Below are 17,753 nucleotides of genomic sequence, written 5' to 3' on the forward strand. Positions count from 1 at the left end.
AAACCATCGTTATAGTTCAAAGTACAGCCTTCAACATGGAGCCTTGGTTCATGAAAAATCATCAATAAAATAGAGATGTTTACTTCACAATACATCACCATCTTACGTTGCCTTTTTTTTTTAATACAATACAGCTTGAAATTAAATACAAAAACAAGTCAACCTGTTCCAATCGAAAAATAGTTAAAACATTTACACAAGATTGTCATAAATTGCACACAAGACAGAGCAAAGATCCAACCATGTATCACGGCCAAGATGTAACTATAAAACTAAATACAATTCAAATTAAAGATATTTATTTCATGACACAGAAAAAGAGAGGCGTTTGTTACAAGTATATATGATCAACAATAGAGCAACAAGACTGTCCGTCTTTATACATTTAGCAGTGGTAGAAAATTTGGGAAGAAAAGGCTTATTACGTGCGTAATTCAAATGTTAACATAGACACTACAAATAGATGATGAGATTTTTTCTAAGCTTCAGTAGATGGTCAGTTCGGCCATTGGCAATTCATGGTTTCTAAAACAAAAAATTATAGAATTTAAAAGTCGTAGCTACAAAAGTATATCTAACATTGACAAAACATTACACGATTGAAATAAAACCTAGAGCTAAGAAATAACGGTTTTATTTATGGTTTTGACACAAGAATATCAACAACGTTGTTTTGCAGACACGAAATATTATTGATGCTGATAGTTTCTTACTTTACTTTCCATAACATGTGTAAGCAATTAGAATACATAATATAATATGAATTTAAAGTAACAGTCAGGCCTTCAACATGGAACAAAAAGTGCGACACCATAGCAGGTTAAGGCACTACTTTGCACTTTGAAAGTGATAAAATACATGTCATTTTAAAATTAATCTTTAAAAAAAACTGCATTAATTATACTTTCCTTGAGATTGTGACAAAATCAGATTTACAAGTTAATTTTTGATACTGAATGAGCTCAAACTAATGCAAAAGATAAATAAAATAATCATCAATTTCAGAGTAACAAGGATGTCATAAACAAGACAAAGACTGAAGTAGGACCACTCATAATTGAATGTCAACCAAAACTACTAAAAAGTGTAACTTTTGCTTGATTTTCTCCGTATTTATTTCTCGCTACACAATAGTAATCTCCATAATCATTTCGTTGTACAGTTTTTATTGCCAGAGTGTACCATCTCTCAAACGGTTTTGAGTAGTTTGAATACTGTTCATCAAGGTTGTATTTGTCACCGCCATGAATCTGTTCCCTTTCTTTTGTTGCTCTATTTTTCTTGTACCATGAAACCTCTGCTCTAGGATTAGCTTAATATGAAAAAAAGTATTTAATTTTTTTTATTATTAATTCGTATTCTTAAAATATTGATTTAATTGGCAACATTTTGTACAAAAATAAAACAAACCAGTAAGTTTAAAGGTAGCAATAATGCATCATAATTAGAAAAAAAATTAAATAGTGAAATAAAGTGTTAACAATATACCACAAACGCTGCATTGAAATAAAAGATTGCCAAGTATGTCAAAGGTTTGCCAAAATCAATCATCGTATTCATCTTTAAAAAAATACCAGTTAGTATTTCAGACAGCTATTTATAATGATGGAATATATGTTTAACCATTTAATGTGGCTTCATTGTATTTTTATACTCTTATATTTGGGAAAAACCTACATTTATCTGTTTTGCTTTATAATATATAAGAAAACAAATCAAAAGTAAACCTAATAGATGTAATTTGATAACACTCCTACCCTGAATATTCCTAAGCAGGTGTTAGTGAAATATTTCACCCACAACTTTCTACTCAGTAGTTTTGTTCATCCCTCTAAATGTTATTTTTCCTAAGTGTTTATCATAGAAGGCACTAGTCTTGTATTATGATTGATTGTAATGCATTTAAAAAAAATATATGGAAAAACTTAAATTTCATGTAGCGAACAGAAACACAATTTGCCTGATTTCAAATTGTTATCTTACCAGCTACTAAGCACTCTAATTTCGCATTAAATCTCTGGTTTTGTCCCTGACCGACTACATCCTGAACAGCGATACAGACAGGAACAAATGTGACATCGAGTTGTACTGTGAAGGATGCTGGTGGCTTAACCTCGTTATCAGCTGTGCACATAAACTTCCCACAATCGGTAACACTGATTCCGTATATTGTGTATATACTACCCTACAACAAAGTGTATTCATTATAGAAGTTCAGGGGTATAATATTTCTTTTTAGATCAAGTCTTTGTTGACCGAACTAGATTTGTCACTGTGTTTGTACTATAACGGTTGACACAAGTGGAGCATTATCTTTTTATCTTTCTGGACCACCTAAGATTAACTTCTTTTTTGTGGGGTTCATGTTGTTTAGTCCTAAGTTTTCTTTGTTGTGATTTGTATATCATTGTTCGTCTTCAATTTTGCCATGGCATTGCGAGTTTATTTTCGATTGTCCATCTAGTATATTTCGCCCCTCTTTTTCGTATCTTTTTCCTTTCTTTAAGTGTCGAAAAAGGCGCCTCTGGTGTATTACAATTGGTACCTTTCTCAACTTACTATTTATTTTGCAAAGTATATGCTTTTACGGTACACTATCTGTTCATACAAAGCGTGAAGTTAGTGTGTTGATATCCAAAAAAAACAATAAAAGCAATCCCCATACTTACCCTTTCCTGGAATTCACCATTAGGCAGTGGTCCTCTGTCGTTTCTTTTCCAAGTTATATTTGGTAGAGGATACCCATTAGCCTCACACACCAATGTGATATTGTGCCCCGAGTGGGCTTGTATTTCGGCGGGATTGTCAGGTTTGAAAGTAGGAGGAGCTGTAAAACAAAGTTTTATATTAAGAATGAATTCAACAATTTTCCAATTTAATTTGTTATTTTTTATTTTTTAAATCGACAAGTGCTGAAGACGGTGGTTTTAGGCCACACAGAGCACTCCCAACAGTCCACAACACCACGCACAAACATTCATGATTGAAATCCAAAGATTTAAAATTCTGTGTTTTCATTTTTAGTTTCTGTACAAATCCACCTACGACGCACATGCATGTACATTTGAGAATTAATTTGTGAACTTTTCACAAATGTCTTTTTTTCTATCTGATGTGATGACATGATAAATAAACTAATATAGCAATACAAAGGGTTATTCCAGGAACACAGAAGAAGTAACATGAAAGATGAATTTTATACTATTTTCTTTTTTGATTGCATGATTAAGTTACTAGGCTGCTATGATTCATTTTATCTACTAACAATGTTGTACATGGTTGGCATGTCGCTTTTCGTTTTCATTATTTTACAATATAATTTATTATCAATATCCATACAGAATAGTTGTTAAAACTAGATGCACATTTCATTTGGTGCTATGTACGGGAAACAAAATACCAAACCTGAAATCCTAGTTGTTATATTTTGTTTTGGTTATAATTTCATCAATTTGGATAACCCTTTTTATACTATATATGAAATGCTTAAAGGTCTAATTTTATATCAATGGAAAAGTATCATCCAAATTAATCAAACATGATTTACCTTTAGCATGTTGCTGTCCCAAGTTAGAATAAGCATATTGTTGAAGTACTCCTCTTTATAAGTTACACAAAATTACAAGGCTACAACACCTGATTAGGATGAACGTCTTCATTAGACAATTTTGACCTAAATTGGTGTATCATTTGCTCAGTAGACAGTACTTCGATACTGCCATTATTTATAGCAAACCTTTATAACATTTTCCGTTTATAAATTTATAAAGAAAATAAGGATTGAACTCTCTCATTCAAGGTTGACCTTTGACGGATAGAGCTATATTTTAGCGTTGTATTGTTGTTATATAGCTCTGTTTGGGTTTTGGCTTTCAAATATTCGGCTTTTGACGAACCTGATAAAAGGTGAATATAGAAAAGCACTTTTTTGACATTTCTTAACATGTTGCTTCATTTTATTAGATCTGAGGCACTTCAGTCGGAAATAAACTAATAGGAAATCAACCAAAATATTACAGCAAAATAGAAAATAGTATTTAATATATATGGCATTTAAGGTAGCACAATACAAAGATTTTATACCTCCAACTCCCAAGTTTTAAAATGCTGTAACTTTCTTAATAATGCTTGAAAATTTATAAAAGTGGTAGTTTTGGATAGCTAACAGATTACTCTTTCAAATAAATGCAATGTTAGTATTATGCTACAATTATGTAACCAATTATAATGTTAACTGTGCCTAAAATATTTTCCAGCAAATTTCCACTTTCAAATGAAATTAGCTTCTGCATAAGTATCCCTAGAGGGTTGATTTTATTATATGTTGTTCCTATTGCCATTATCTACAAAAGGGTGTCTCAGATTTCAGATAGAATGTATAGAACAAATTTTACACCTAATCAAACATTATCTTCTTTTATGTGGTTAGGATGTTTACACTAATTAGAGATTTATGAGAGAATGGAATACCATAAGGACAATTTGAGACACCCTTTTGAAGCTCATGATGTGTTGATTAAGATTTCGTTAAAATTTTCTGTATAGTTAAAGAGATGATGGAGCTAAATTCATTCAAGTAAACTGACCCAGATTTTGCCACTAATTACATAATAATTGATTACATAATGATTGCATAATAAACATATTGCAACCATTTAAAAGATTAATCTTTTATCTATCAATATATACCTCTTTTATTATTTTCTATGCATTCATAAGAAAGTTACAGCATTTTAAAGGTTAGTGATTGGAAGTAAAAAAATCTTTGTATTGTGCTACCTTAATTAACAGAATTAAATGCTTGATCGAAATATGTGTAAAATGTGCCTGGATTGGTAATGGGCATGTCTTTTATCCAAATTGTTGTTGGTAACTGTCTGTATTATTTGTTTTTTTTGTTTATTTGATGAAGCAATTAGAAAAAAAAATCAAAAACAAAAACAAAACAGATCGTTGGTTTCTTTGTTTGAATTGTTTAATAATTTTATCTTGTCGATCTCTTTAATAGTTACTATTTGGAACTCCTTGGTTAAACCGTACTCCTATCAATAGATGATGCTCCCACTTTATTCGGTCTTTGTTAGATAAATGTCTCATTGGCAATCATACATATAAGTCTAAACAGCGCTAGTTATTGTGCGTCTGGGAAAGGCTACCTTCATGCTTAATTCTGGTCCCCTTAATATCTAATATCTATATACACAAATTTGCTTTAAAAATTGTTCGGGCACTAGAAATCACTTACTAAACACAATTAAATCCATTTCCTTTTGTGGCCATTCTTTATAATTATCATAAGGCAGAAAAATTTGACATGTATAATTTCCTGCGTCTGTCTCTGTAACTGACTGTATGATCAGTTGATATATTTCACGGTTGTCGTATTTGTATTTCATCACTTCATATTTTCTTCTACCTCCGACAACAAAACCAACTCGAATTGTTTCGTCCGAAGAAATATGCAAAGGGTCCCCAGTTGGTGTGGTCCGTTTAATCCAAAGTACCTTTAAAATTAGATATATTGTTAAAGAAAAAAAGTAAAATCTGAGGAAAATTAACAATGGAAAGTCCCTAATCAAATGGCAAAATCGAAAGCTCAAACACATCTAATGAAGGAATAACAACTGTCATATTCCTGACTTGATACAGGCATTTTCTTATGTAGAAAATGGTGGATTGAACCTGATGTTATAGCCAGCTAAACCTCCTACTTGTATGACAGTTGCATCAAATTCCATCATATTGACAACGATACGTGAACAAAACAAACAGACATAATATGTACGAATGTCAATAATACAGCAGTCAACATTGTGCTATTACAATACAGGAAGAGTGTGATTTTATAATATTTAAGAGTGAAACTATATACTTCCAAATAGAAACTAGTATATTTCCCATTTTGCTATTCATTGAAATTAAAATGAACATTATCGCCTAGTCATGCTAAAAAATAGCATTCAATGTTTTTAAAATCGTCGAGTGGCCACCATTTGCATACATCTTATAATAAATTGAACATGCATTATTACCTCTTATGAACGCAATGTGTTGTTTAGTTGTTTCATTGATGTATGCTTAACATATCTGTGTCATCGTATTGTTTCCAAAAACGGAAGTTGCATGTCTATCATTATCTATTCTTAGCAGGAACACATGCATTTATAAACGTTAATTTCCAAGGTTTGTAGCTAAGGACTAGTATAAATGCATGATATTTTAAGGATTTCTTGGATGTGAATATATGTTATTGAGAGCTAATCTTTCATATCCGATCTGTTTGCAATCGTTAATACTAGATTCACACGTCACTTCTGTTAAATTTCGCAATGCAGGTAAAAAGGTTTCATATCGCAAACAAATTAAAACTAATGAAAAAAAAAACCTGGAATGGCGTTGATTGAATAGGATTTAAAAGTGATATACACCGTATTACATTAATGACTATGAACTAACACTTGTATAAGTTTTGTTATTTAAAAGAATTACTCAATTGTTTAAAGTTTGCTTCTAAATTTTACAGAAGTTATATCTGTTGAAAGGAAACATTGTATGATAAATATGACTTCTCGATATAAAAAAAACAATTTGCAGAAAAATAAATGCGAAAGAGAGAAGTATGAATTTTGACCAACAAACAAAACGAAAAAACTAAATATAAATTTATGTATATCTATCAATTAACTCGATGAAGAATTCTGAATTAGCTGATTAATTTCTAAACAGATTCATATGAATAAAAATCAAGAAGAAAAAAAAATGTTTATATAGTGATGAATTATAAAGAAACTGGGATTAGGGCATGACAACAGTTTCACTTTTTATACAAATTAAGCATAACATTATTTAAAATACTAATCCAATGTAAAGAATAATATTTTTTTAACATATGGTCCTTTTTTGCATATATAAAATTGCAGATAAGCAGACAATTCCTGCAAAACATTATTATGTACAAAGGTTTTATAGCTAGCTAAACCTAAGACCAGAACGGGAGTAACACAATTGGTATTTTCAATAATGGCGGTTTTTTTCACTTAAATTTTGTAAAAATAATATATTAGTAGCTAATCAATTCACATTTCTAAATAAATTTGCATGCAAATATATGTCTTAAATGACTAACAGAGAGATGATCAATGAATATGTATGACCTGTTGTAGAAGCTTATTGAATCATATATAGCTCAGACATTTATAATAAATAACATCCATTTACTTTTGACATAAGAAACCAACATTATAACTCACCACCTATTTCAAATTAAAAGAAGCAGGAAGTCTGTTTTAGTGGATGGAGCATGCTTAGTATAGGAAATAAGCTACATATAATAGTAAAGGCATGCTATAAAGTTTGCAGTGAAGTTTCAACAAACTTTGGGCCTGCTGTTTAGCCTGATTATACAGTTCTTTCAATTTTAAGAAAGCTAAGAGATCGAGCTTTCGGCAAACAACAACAAATGGGTGTTTTTAACGACCTGGACTGGCTATAGCCCTTGCTCGATCGGTCCTTGATTGCGCCTTTTGGCGCATTTGATAATTAGTTTTTTACCATTGATATAATTTAGTGAGAGCTTTCGGCAAACTTTATATTTTTTTGTCGCGAGGTCGCTGCAAGCGACAAAACACTGGTGAACAATTTTCAGGTATTTTGGCGAAAAGACTACTGCAAGTTACCGGTATCTTCCACCTTATGGTAAGGTATCAACAAACTTCTTCTGTTCATAAGGGATTATATGTAATATATTTTGCATTTGATATACCTGTGCTGGTGACCTAACATTTGTGACAACACAATTCAGATACGCTATCTGGCCTTGTCTTTGCACTACTGGTAAATTATCAGCTACTATTGTTGGTCGTCCGACAGCATTAGCTGAAAAAATCGAAAGAGAAGTATTCAACAGGGAATGTATTCTTCACCTTTAAAAAATTGTTAAAGTACTTTTCTTTTTCAAAACTGCATATTTAGGCTAACTCGGCTGTGATTTTTTATGTGCTGGTTTAGATTGTTTTATGTATATGGTTTTAGTCTGTAGTTAGTCACCACTTCGGTGTTATCATGTATGTCTATTATATAGTCATTTTTATAAATATACTGTTTGCAAAAATATATAATTATTCTAAATACTAAGGATGTTCTTATCCCAGGCAGATAACCTTAGCCGTATTAGGCACAACTTTTTGGAACTTTTGGCCTCAATGCTCTTCCACTTTGAACTTGTTTTGTATTTTTGATCCGAGCGTCATTAATTAGTCTGGTGTAGACAAATACGCGTTTGGCGTATTAAATTATAAACCTGGTACCTTTTGATAGCTATTGTTTGTGTGTTTATCTGTCCAATATGTTCTCCCATTTGTTATTATTGTAGTCCTGTCATGAAATCTTGTCGTTTTAATTATATTTAACATTGCCACAAAAGCGGGAGGTTTGGCTAGCAACAAAACCTGGTTCAATCCACCTTTTTTTTTAAATGTCCTGTACCAAGTCAGGAAATTGGCCATTGTTATAATATAGTTTGTGTCTGTGTGTGGTACTTCTTAGTGTTGTGTTTCTGTTGTGTCGTAGTTCTCCTCTTATGTTTGATGTGTTTCCCTCAGTTTTAGTTTGTAGCCCGGATTTGTTTTTATCTAAATCGATTTATGAATTTCGAACATCGATTTACTACTGTTTCCTTTATTTACTTCCTATACCTAATCTGAATAAAATTGATATAATACTAGCCAATGACTTTGAATTCAATGTAGCACGATAATCAGATGGATCTGATCAGCTTGAAATTCGATAACGACTTAAAAAACCGAGATGTATACGTATTCTAACTCGCAGATAGCGGATGACTATTATAGAAAAAAAAACAGTCATAGGTAGCACTGATTCACTTTTCCAACATCAGCATAATTATTAACGTGCAAATATAACATTCAACACTAACTAACAGTATTGCACCAGAGGTGCAAATCGAAAAAAATTTTTTTAAATCATAGTCGAGGCCAAAATATTTTCAAAAATCTTTTATCTAACATGTGACGTTACTATTGTAATCTACTTTGACTTATCCAAAATCTAACATGTGACGATACTATTGAATACTACATTTACTTATCCAAAATTTAACATTTCATGTTACTAGTGTAACATGTGACGTTAATATTGAATACTACTTAGACTTATCAATAACAATAATTTTAGGTTCATTTGACATATTAAGTTTTTCAGCGTAAATAAACTCATCATAGATACCAACAAAATGACAAACAAATTATCCAAAGACCAAATTGAAGCCTGAACACGAACAACCAAAATGATTGGTTGCAATAAGAGCATTTAAAATTTGATAAGAAATTTCTCCAAACGTAATTTAGATAATCAAATTGCGAGAGGATATCGTTATTGCCATACAATCAAACACGACGCGATAATAATCTACTATACGGTTCTACTGGTTGATCAATTCGTTCTTGATATATAAATATGTTAATATTTCCAATAACCCTCCTGTAGCTGCGGTTTGTTCGTTTTGTTCGTTTGTATCATTGTTTTATTTTCCTGAATAATTTAAAATTACCTGATGTTATGAATATGATGCCGATCATACACACGAATCCTGCCAATAATTCGAACATTGTCAGCCTGTAACATAGAAAGTTGAATTTTGAAAAAATATTGCTAAAATCCCTCCTATTGCAAGGATATCTATGGATGTTTCTGTCCCCTAGAAATCATTTTTATGTAAAATGAGGATTCTTTCTCTTCATCTCTTCACTTGATAAATTTAATCCTAACACCAGGAATTATGTTGTCTATTTAATATAATCTATAAAAATATCTAACTATTGTGTTAATTATGTTTTATGTTAACTATTAAATTAAATATATAACTGTTGTGTTTCATATGTTTATGCTATTTGTTTGAATTAATATCTACATATTGTCTCACTTATGTTTAATGTTAAATATTTGATTAGAATATCAATATTGTGTTATGTGTTTTATATTAATTATTCGATTAGATATCTTAATATTGTGTTATATGTGTTTTATGTTTATTATTTGGTTAGATTTCTAAATATTGTGTTACATAAGCTTTATGCTCTTTATTTGAATAAATATCTAAATATTGTCTGACATATGTTTAATGTTGAATATTTGATAAGATATCTCAATATTGTGTAGATCACATAATAGATATAAAAAAAATTAAACTACAAATAAAGGTGATCTCTTCCTGAAGTGTACCTGTAGAATACGAAATGTATTGCATTTCAATTTGGTCGTAATGACCGATTTTGAAAATGTTCATTCTTTCATTTGCGCCGATTTCATTTTTTCATTTGCGCCGATTTATATTTTCTCCTAATTGAATTTACAGGTAAGTTACACACCATTTGGAACTCTTGGTTTAATAGCTTCCTTGTGAGCAGCAACCCTCTATCAATAAAATCATGATAGGAAATGCAAGCACGGGAATATCGTATCAATTGGTAGATATATACCCCGTATGCAGGTGCTGCTGGAATGTTGCTACTTAGAAATGGAAAGTTCACAATTGGAAAGCTGAAATCATCTCTTTTGTTGTAAAGTTTTGTTTTCAACCGACCCTCATTGTCAATTTCTAGATGTAAGTCAAGATATGAGGCCGACTTTAATGTATCTGTAGTATCCTTTATCTCTAGTTCGATGGGATAGATGCTTTCAACATAGTCACCAAATTTTGAATTATTTAGTGAAAGAACATCATCATGTTTAATATAGGAAGTACAGACCCTAGTTGTCTGCCATGCAAACTTGAGGAAGAAAACCTTCAACATTTTCAAACTAGATGTCCATCTCTGGAAGGGGTCCGAAGGACTTTTTATGCCTCATTTAATTTTTCAAAATAGAGAAACATCAAGCCAATTGTTTACTGCAGAAAACTAGTGGGTTTTACACTTTCAAACGGCAGTAATTTCTTAAATGCGGTTGAATCAATTTCTGGAACTTATGATAAATTACATCAACAGAGGTTAACTCAGAGCAATGCTCTATCATTATAAAAATTCATCATTCATCACATGGTTCTCATGTTGTGTTAATTATATTGTTGTTGATCTTTTAATCGTTTTTTTGCTATGGCGTTGTTAGTTAATTGTTGACATATAAATTTGACTGTCCCTTTTGTATTTTTTATTTAATTATCCGTGGATGACTTTAACTTCATCAATGGGATCCAGTGGTGCAATAACTTGGTATTTAACAGAACAACGTTGTATCACGAGCATCGTGATAAGGACAAAAGCAGTAAATATTGTTTATACTCCATTTACAGGGTACTGAAATAATGCTATACGGAGATATAATTATCTCGATTTCAGTAACTGTGAGTTGAGTATTTTGTGGCTTTGGTTTTTCTGTCAGTCGGTTTGTGTGTTTCATTTCGATTTCAGGAGAAAATCCAGTTTATTCTTACGTTTTGCTTTAACACCCCTGATAAGGTTATTAGCTGGTAGGAAGCCTACATAAAATATTGAGCTCGACATATTCTGTATGTCAGAACAGGGGAGGTGCTATATAACCCGAAAGGACATAGAAATAATAGCCAGATCGATCTCAGATAAACTTTGCAGCAAGTCTCTTCTGTTCGTGCGAATGGAAAAAAAACTACTAAAAAGGCATTCGTATATCTAATCTATGTGTTATAACTATTTTCCTATTTCACAAAACTGGGAGTAGAATAATTTTGTTAAAAATGACATGTCATAAACTTTGTTGTTGTTCACACGTTTGCTGTTTTTGATCTTTTGATTTTACCATTTGATTAGGGACTTTCCGTTATGAATTTTCCTCGGAGTCAAGTACTTTTGTTAATTAACTTTTTTTGGCAAGTAATATAAAAAGTTTTTTAAAAATAAATATCAGTGCTGACAAGTTATTATAGTTTTTGAATTACTTTGTTAAAATGCATCGTCTATTCGTAAACAATAAACATTATGATCATTCTATATATATATTTACTATATATATATATTGCACACAATTATCCAAAGAACCGGTTTTTGTTCTGCTCCTAGGCAAAAATAGCCTAAGACGTATTTTGCAGAGTTCGTAGTTTTAGGGTTTCAATGCTTTTCAATTTTTTGGTGAGACTTCAAATGGTTATGATACAGATCTAATGCGTCAAGCCTGATGAAAATGATTTTGGCAGTCCGTTTTAATGTTGTGTTTCTAAACACTATCCCAAAATGACAATGATATTTGATGGTAATAAAAGCAATATACATTTCGTCTTTGTCCTTGATACGACATCAACATATGAAGTTCATGTTAGTGAAAACATTCATAGAACTCTTTAAATGTTAATCTAATCCAAAAGTAATTTTACATGTTTAATATCGACTTGTAAGTTTAAGATTTTTTAAGACAGTTGTATAAGACAGATGATATACAACTAGTTCTCATGTTGTGCTAATTATATTGTTGTTGGTCTTTTTATCGTTTTCCTTTTCTTTGCTATGGCGTTGTTAGTTAATTTTTGACATATAAATTTGACTGTCCCTTTGGTATTTTTCGCCTAACTTTTATTTGATTATCAAATGATCTTAAATATCTGTCATAGAACTTTCTAGCTATAAAAAAAGATGTGGTATGATTGCCAATGAGATAATTCTCTACAAGAGATATACATTTCCTTGACAATCATACAAGATCTCGTCTTATATTGAGACATTCCAGCAAGACCATGAAAGAATGAGATACAGCATTATAGTAGTTGTTCCCTTGGTGTATCGTAAACAAATATTTAATACCCAACGAGTACCTATTTTGATTATGTATTGAAATTTGCAATTAACGAATTCGTCATCATAGTAAAAAAGTAAATATTAAAATTTCAATTAGATTGATTTCATTAATTTTTTAATTTTTTTTATTAAACTGAGTTTGTCACAATAAAGCAAGATTTAGAACCCGTTGTAACACTGATTCCTAATGAAATACTTATATATAGTTACACTCACTATCAAACATTTACTAATTGTGTTCTTGGTTTTGCTAATAAAATACAAAAGAGGGGGGGTCATACTACGTACATGCTGAAATTGCAAAATCTTCTTAGTAAAAGTGACCACCAAAAGGGTCAGTGTATGTGCTTTTTGTAACACTTATTTTGGTCAGTTTAATAAATTATAATAAAGAACATTGTTAGTAAGAGGGTATTTGAACTTTCGCTTCCTAACGGACGCGTGGTGTAATATAGTCAATTGGACATAACACCATACCATATCAAGAAAATTCCATACCTTTAGTTATTCTGCGATTATTTCTGCGAATATCCTCTCAAGTACACACTTTTACAAGATAGGACAATTTTGTAATGCCAATGATATGAGCACAGTTAACACGGGCATACTTATATATATACGTACGAAGCCTTGACACGTGCTGTAGTGAATACTTGGAAAACACATTTTTAATCACAGGCATGAATCATTTAAAACGGAAAATTATAGTTAGAAGTACATCCGTGTTCCTGCATTATTGTTCAACTGGGTTTTTTTTTCTTTTTATTATTTAATTAAAGTTGTTTTAAACCCAATTTTGATTATGCAGCGGTACATGCAATTTTACAGAAGCAAATCATGCTGTGTTGTCATTGATTTTGCTACACCTTGTGTATGTGAACACGAACATTGAATTAATAAAAAGGTGAATCAAGTCTACAAACTGGGTCTGTCTTGTTGACCAACGGTTCTTGTCGGGATGTTAGGGATGTTAAAAAGATAAATGAACTCAAAGTTTGTTTGCATGTCCACTGAAAGCACTGACCTATACATAATGATTCATCACCTTTGAATTATTTTTTTGTGTTCTCAGAAATATTGTTTTTCTTAACAATATAACATTTTGGCACTATAAATTCTGTTAGTAGTCATGTTTTTTTCTCTAAGCAAAAAGCAAAACTTTGAAACTACTTTCCATAAAGAAAACGCAGACGAGTTTGTGTTTTACCCATTCAGAATTTTCGACTGAAATGCAATTGACAACTGAGAAGCTATCAATGAATAAAAGATCACAGTTGGTTATAACATGTAATTCTATTTTGTGCATGTTGTGTCGTTAATCTATTATGTCTGTTTGTGTTGTTCAACTATCGTTGTCAATATAATGGAATTTTATGCGACTTCCATACAAGTGAGAGCTTTACCTAGCTATAAAATCATGTTTAATCCACCATTTTCTACATAAGAAAATGCTTGCACCAAGTCAGGAATATCACTGTTTTTATCCAATCATTTGACAAACCAAGCCTCATTTGTTTAGGAGATAAGGTATTAGGACGTAAGGACTATATTAGCAGTTTGAATTAATAAAGTGAAAGATTGAAAACTTTTCCTGATCACAGGAGAATTGCGGGTTTAGTATCTGTTCATTCAAATATTGAAGGAGTAAAACCTAGTACACATTACACATTTCCAACAATTTTATCAAATTGAAAATGCTGCATGCAGCATTATTTCTATCACGTTGGCATCATTTGAAAGACAACCAATAGAAAAGCTAATTGCATCTAAACGCAGGTACCAGATTTTAATTTGCGTCCAATGTAGGTTATTTGACATTTTAATATATGTTTTCTAAAAACAATTCGCGCGAGAACTCATGCGTCAGTATTTTATTTTTTAATTCACTTTGTAAGAAATTTAAGACTATTAAATAAAAAAAAGTATAAAAAAAATATCTGAAGTCCAAGGAGAATGCAAAAAAAAGGAATAGTGCATCAGAATTGACAAAATCAAACGCGAGACTTTATCAAAGCAGTTCAGGAAAGCCATACGGACGCATGAAATTTTAAAGGGTTGTTTTAATCTTTTTTATGGTATACATGTACCAAATGTGTATATTTTTCGGTTGTATTGGAATTGCCAAACAAAAACCTCTTCTGTAATAATTGAAAAACAGTTTTGAATTTAAAATAGCTTTAGTTTAGTTCAATGTTTTTGATCAAATGACTTGCTAAAATTTTCAAAAAATAATAGTTGTAAAACTGATTATTAGTTAAAAGAGGGGCGAACGATACCAGAGGGACAGTCAAACTCAAAGATCGAAATTAAACTGACAACGCCATGGCTAAAAATGACAAACAGACAAATAATAGTACACATGACACAACATAGCAAACTATTAAAAGACTAGGCAACACGAGCCCCACCAAAAATATTGAACGCAATTACAGAATTGATTATGATCATTTACCCTTTGTATTGTAATTTTTCTAATGAAATACAGATGTGTGATGAGATACTATCTACACATGCTACAATTTCAAAATCATCTTTTTTAAAGAGACAAAGTGTCTGTGTAGGTATCTGTTTTAACAGAGTATTAACTAAGTAAGTTCAGTATATAATAAATAATAACATCGCTGAATCAGTAAACTTAATGCTCATACGTTTAGTTATTCAGAAATTATTTCTGAAAAAATCCTACCACTATTAACCTACACCAAATAGGTCAATTTTATAATACCAATATTACAAGCATTAACATTTACGCTGACGTCATTCAAAAACGAAGATCTGCGTTCTAAAATTTCAACCCGCTTATTAATGCGTATAGATAGAAAACCCTTACAGGTATGAATCATTTAAACCGGCTAAAAGTACATCCGGAATCCAGCATTATTGTGAAATAATATTTTACCCTATTTAGTGAAAATTGTAAAATTCAATTACATGCTACATAGATGTGGGCCTAATATAGTTTTTTATAATTGATGCTGCCATACATTCTGTATGCGAAAACGACCAATAAACGGACAAAAGATGAATCAAGCTTAAAACTGGCTTTGTCGTGTTGAAAAATCCATCTTTTACCAAGAGATGCTAAAAGTTTAAAGAACTCAAAGTTTGTTCGTCTGCTCATTGATGCTTTAAACTTGACTTCCATTCAGTTTTTCCCTCAAACATATCATTTTTATTTTAATTATAAAACAATGAACATAAATTTTACACAAGTAATAATGTTATTTTCTGTTGGAGATTTTACTGAGCAGAACGTTCCATGAGAAAGTTATAGTGTGATCTGGTCGGGATTAAATAAATCTGGACTGAAATGACATATTAAACTTACGAAAACAATAACCAAAGTTACCAATGATATTAAATGTCACACATGTTTATGCCCGTCCATCTTTAATTGATACTAGTATTATATTATTCCACTGCATGTTGATTTTGACAGTAAAATCAAAATTTGATTGGTTGAAACTTTCACATGTGACGACGAACAAAACTTCATATTCACCTCTGAGTATCATATTCCCCTCTGAAATGTCGGGACTAAATCGTGCGACGTTAATCGCGGTTTATGTACATAACGTCTTGAACTTCTTATTTTCTTTATTTAAATACTTTTAGCAAATACCATTATCGTATTTCAGACATTAAAACAAAAAGACTAATTAAACAATTAATGTTTATCCGTACTGTTTATCAATATGTATGTTGTGTTTAGTAATAAAAACAAACGGATAAGAAAAAAATGCCGGTATGCAAACTAATATTTGAAGTTCAGATAGTATACAAAGCTTAGGCAGTGGAATAAAACATTCATTTCCCTTGGTCTCTGGAGATATACAGATTTGTTCACCCTCGAAAAATCATATTTCCCTCGGGCAGAGCCCTCGTGAAATATGATTATTCTTGGGTGAACAAATCTTCATATCTCCCTCAGGCACGGGAAATAAATGTATAATGTTATACCAGTGATCGATTATATCTTCTTTGTATTCTGTTATGTACCTTAATTTGTTCTCTCGACAGAAAACTTCTGTTTACATTATTCCACTCTCTACTTATTTTACTGCGCTCATGTTGAATAATAAAATTGCTTAAACGAATATGACTTCTACTTCACTCTCGCTATCTCAATCATTTCATTGTAATTCTAAAGTGTTTAACTCAAGAATTTACAAGCTAATATAATAATCCCATAACACTTTGAACCCAATTTAAGGTTATTGAGGTTTACATTTATCATCTAACAATGTTGTTTCCTTACATTTATCGTGATCCTGGCTTATAAATTCGAAAAGATCTTGCTGGTATAATCATCCCATTAGTCTGAATTCGTCTTAGCCGATATAGGTGGTTTATTCGGCCTAGTCGTCTGAATTCGTCTTAGCCGATCTAGGTGGTTTAATCAGTCCAGTCGTCTGAATTTGTCTTATCCGATCTAGGTGGGTTTGATCAGTCCAGTCGTCTGAATTCGTCTTAGCCGATCTAGGTGGTTTAATTAGTCCAGTCGTCTGAATTCGTCTATGCCGATCTAGGTGGTTTAAACAGTCCAGTCGTCTGAATTCGTCTTAACCGATCTAGGTAGTTTAATCAGCCCAGTCGTCTGAATTCGTCTTAACCGATCTAGGTGGTTTAATCAGTCCTGTCGTCTGAACTCGTCTATGCCGATCTAGGTGGTTTAATCAGTCCAGTCGTCTGAACTCGTCTATTCCGATCTCAGTCAAGAAGTCTTTTAAAAATCGTCAATGGCGATCTCGATGGTATAATCAGCCGAGTAGTTTGAACTCGTCTATGCCGATCTCAGCCTAGTGGTCTTTTAAAAAGCGTAAATGGTGACCTCAATGGTATAATCAGCCAAGTAGTCTGAACTCGTCTATGCCGATCTCAGTCCAGTAGTATTTTAAAAAGCGTATATGGTGACCTCGATGGTATAATCAGCCAAGTAGTCTGAATTCGTCTATGCCGATCTCAATCCAGTAG

The 17,753-nt window shown here is 31.6% G+C and overlaps 1 protein-coding gene across 1 annotated transcript; it reads right to left on the reverse strand.

The window, feature by feature from the left end:
- Nucleotides 1-282: 282 nt before the first annotated feature.
- Nucleotides 283-13,389, reverse strand: LOC139500326 (lachesin-like). Its single transcript, XM_071289069.1, has 7 exons — nt 13,278-13,389; nt 9,569-9,633; nt 7,763-7,875; nt 5,246-5,504; nt 2,670-2,827; nt 1,984-2,185; nt 283-1,312 (listed from the first exon to the last, which is right to left on the reverse strand). Exons 2-7 carry the CDS (start codon nt 9,624-9,626, stop codon nt 1,065-1,067), a joined length of 1,038 nt encoding a protein of 345 aa, XP_071145170.1. The 5' UTR covers nt 9,627-9,633; nt 13,278-13,389; the 3' UTR covers nt 283-1,064.
- Between the last annotated feature and the right edge of the window lie 4,364 nt (nt 13,390-17,753).

The sequence above is a fragment of the Mytilus edulis genome, chromosome 1 (genome assembly GCF_963676685.1).
Source record: "Mytilus edulis chromosome 1, xbMytEdul2.2, whole genome shotgun sequence".
Taxonomy (NCBI): domain Eukaryota; kingdom Metazoa; phylum Mollusca; class Bivalvia; order Mytilida; family Mytilidae; genus Mytilus; species Mytilus edulis.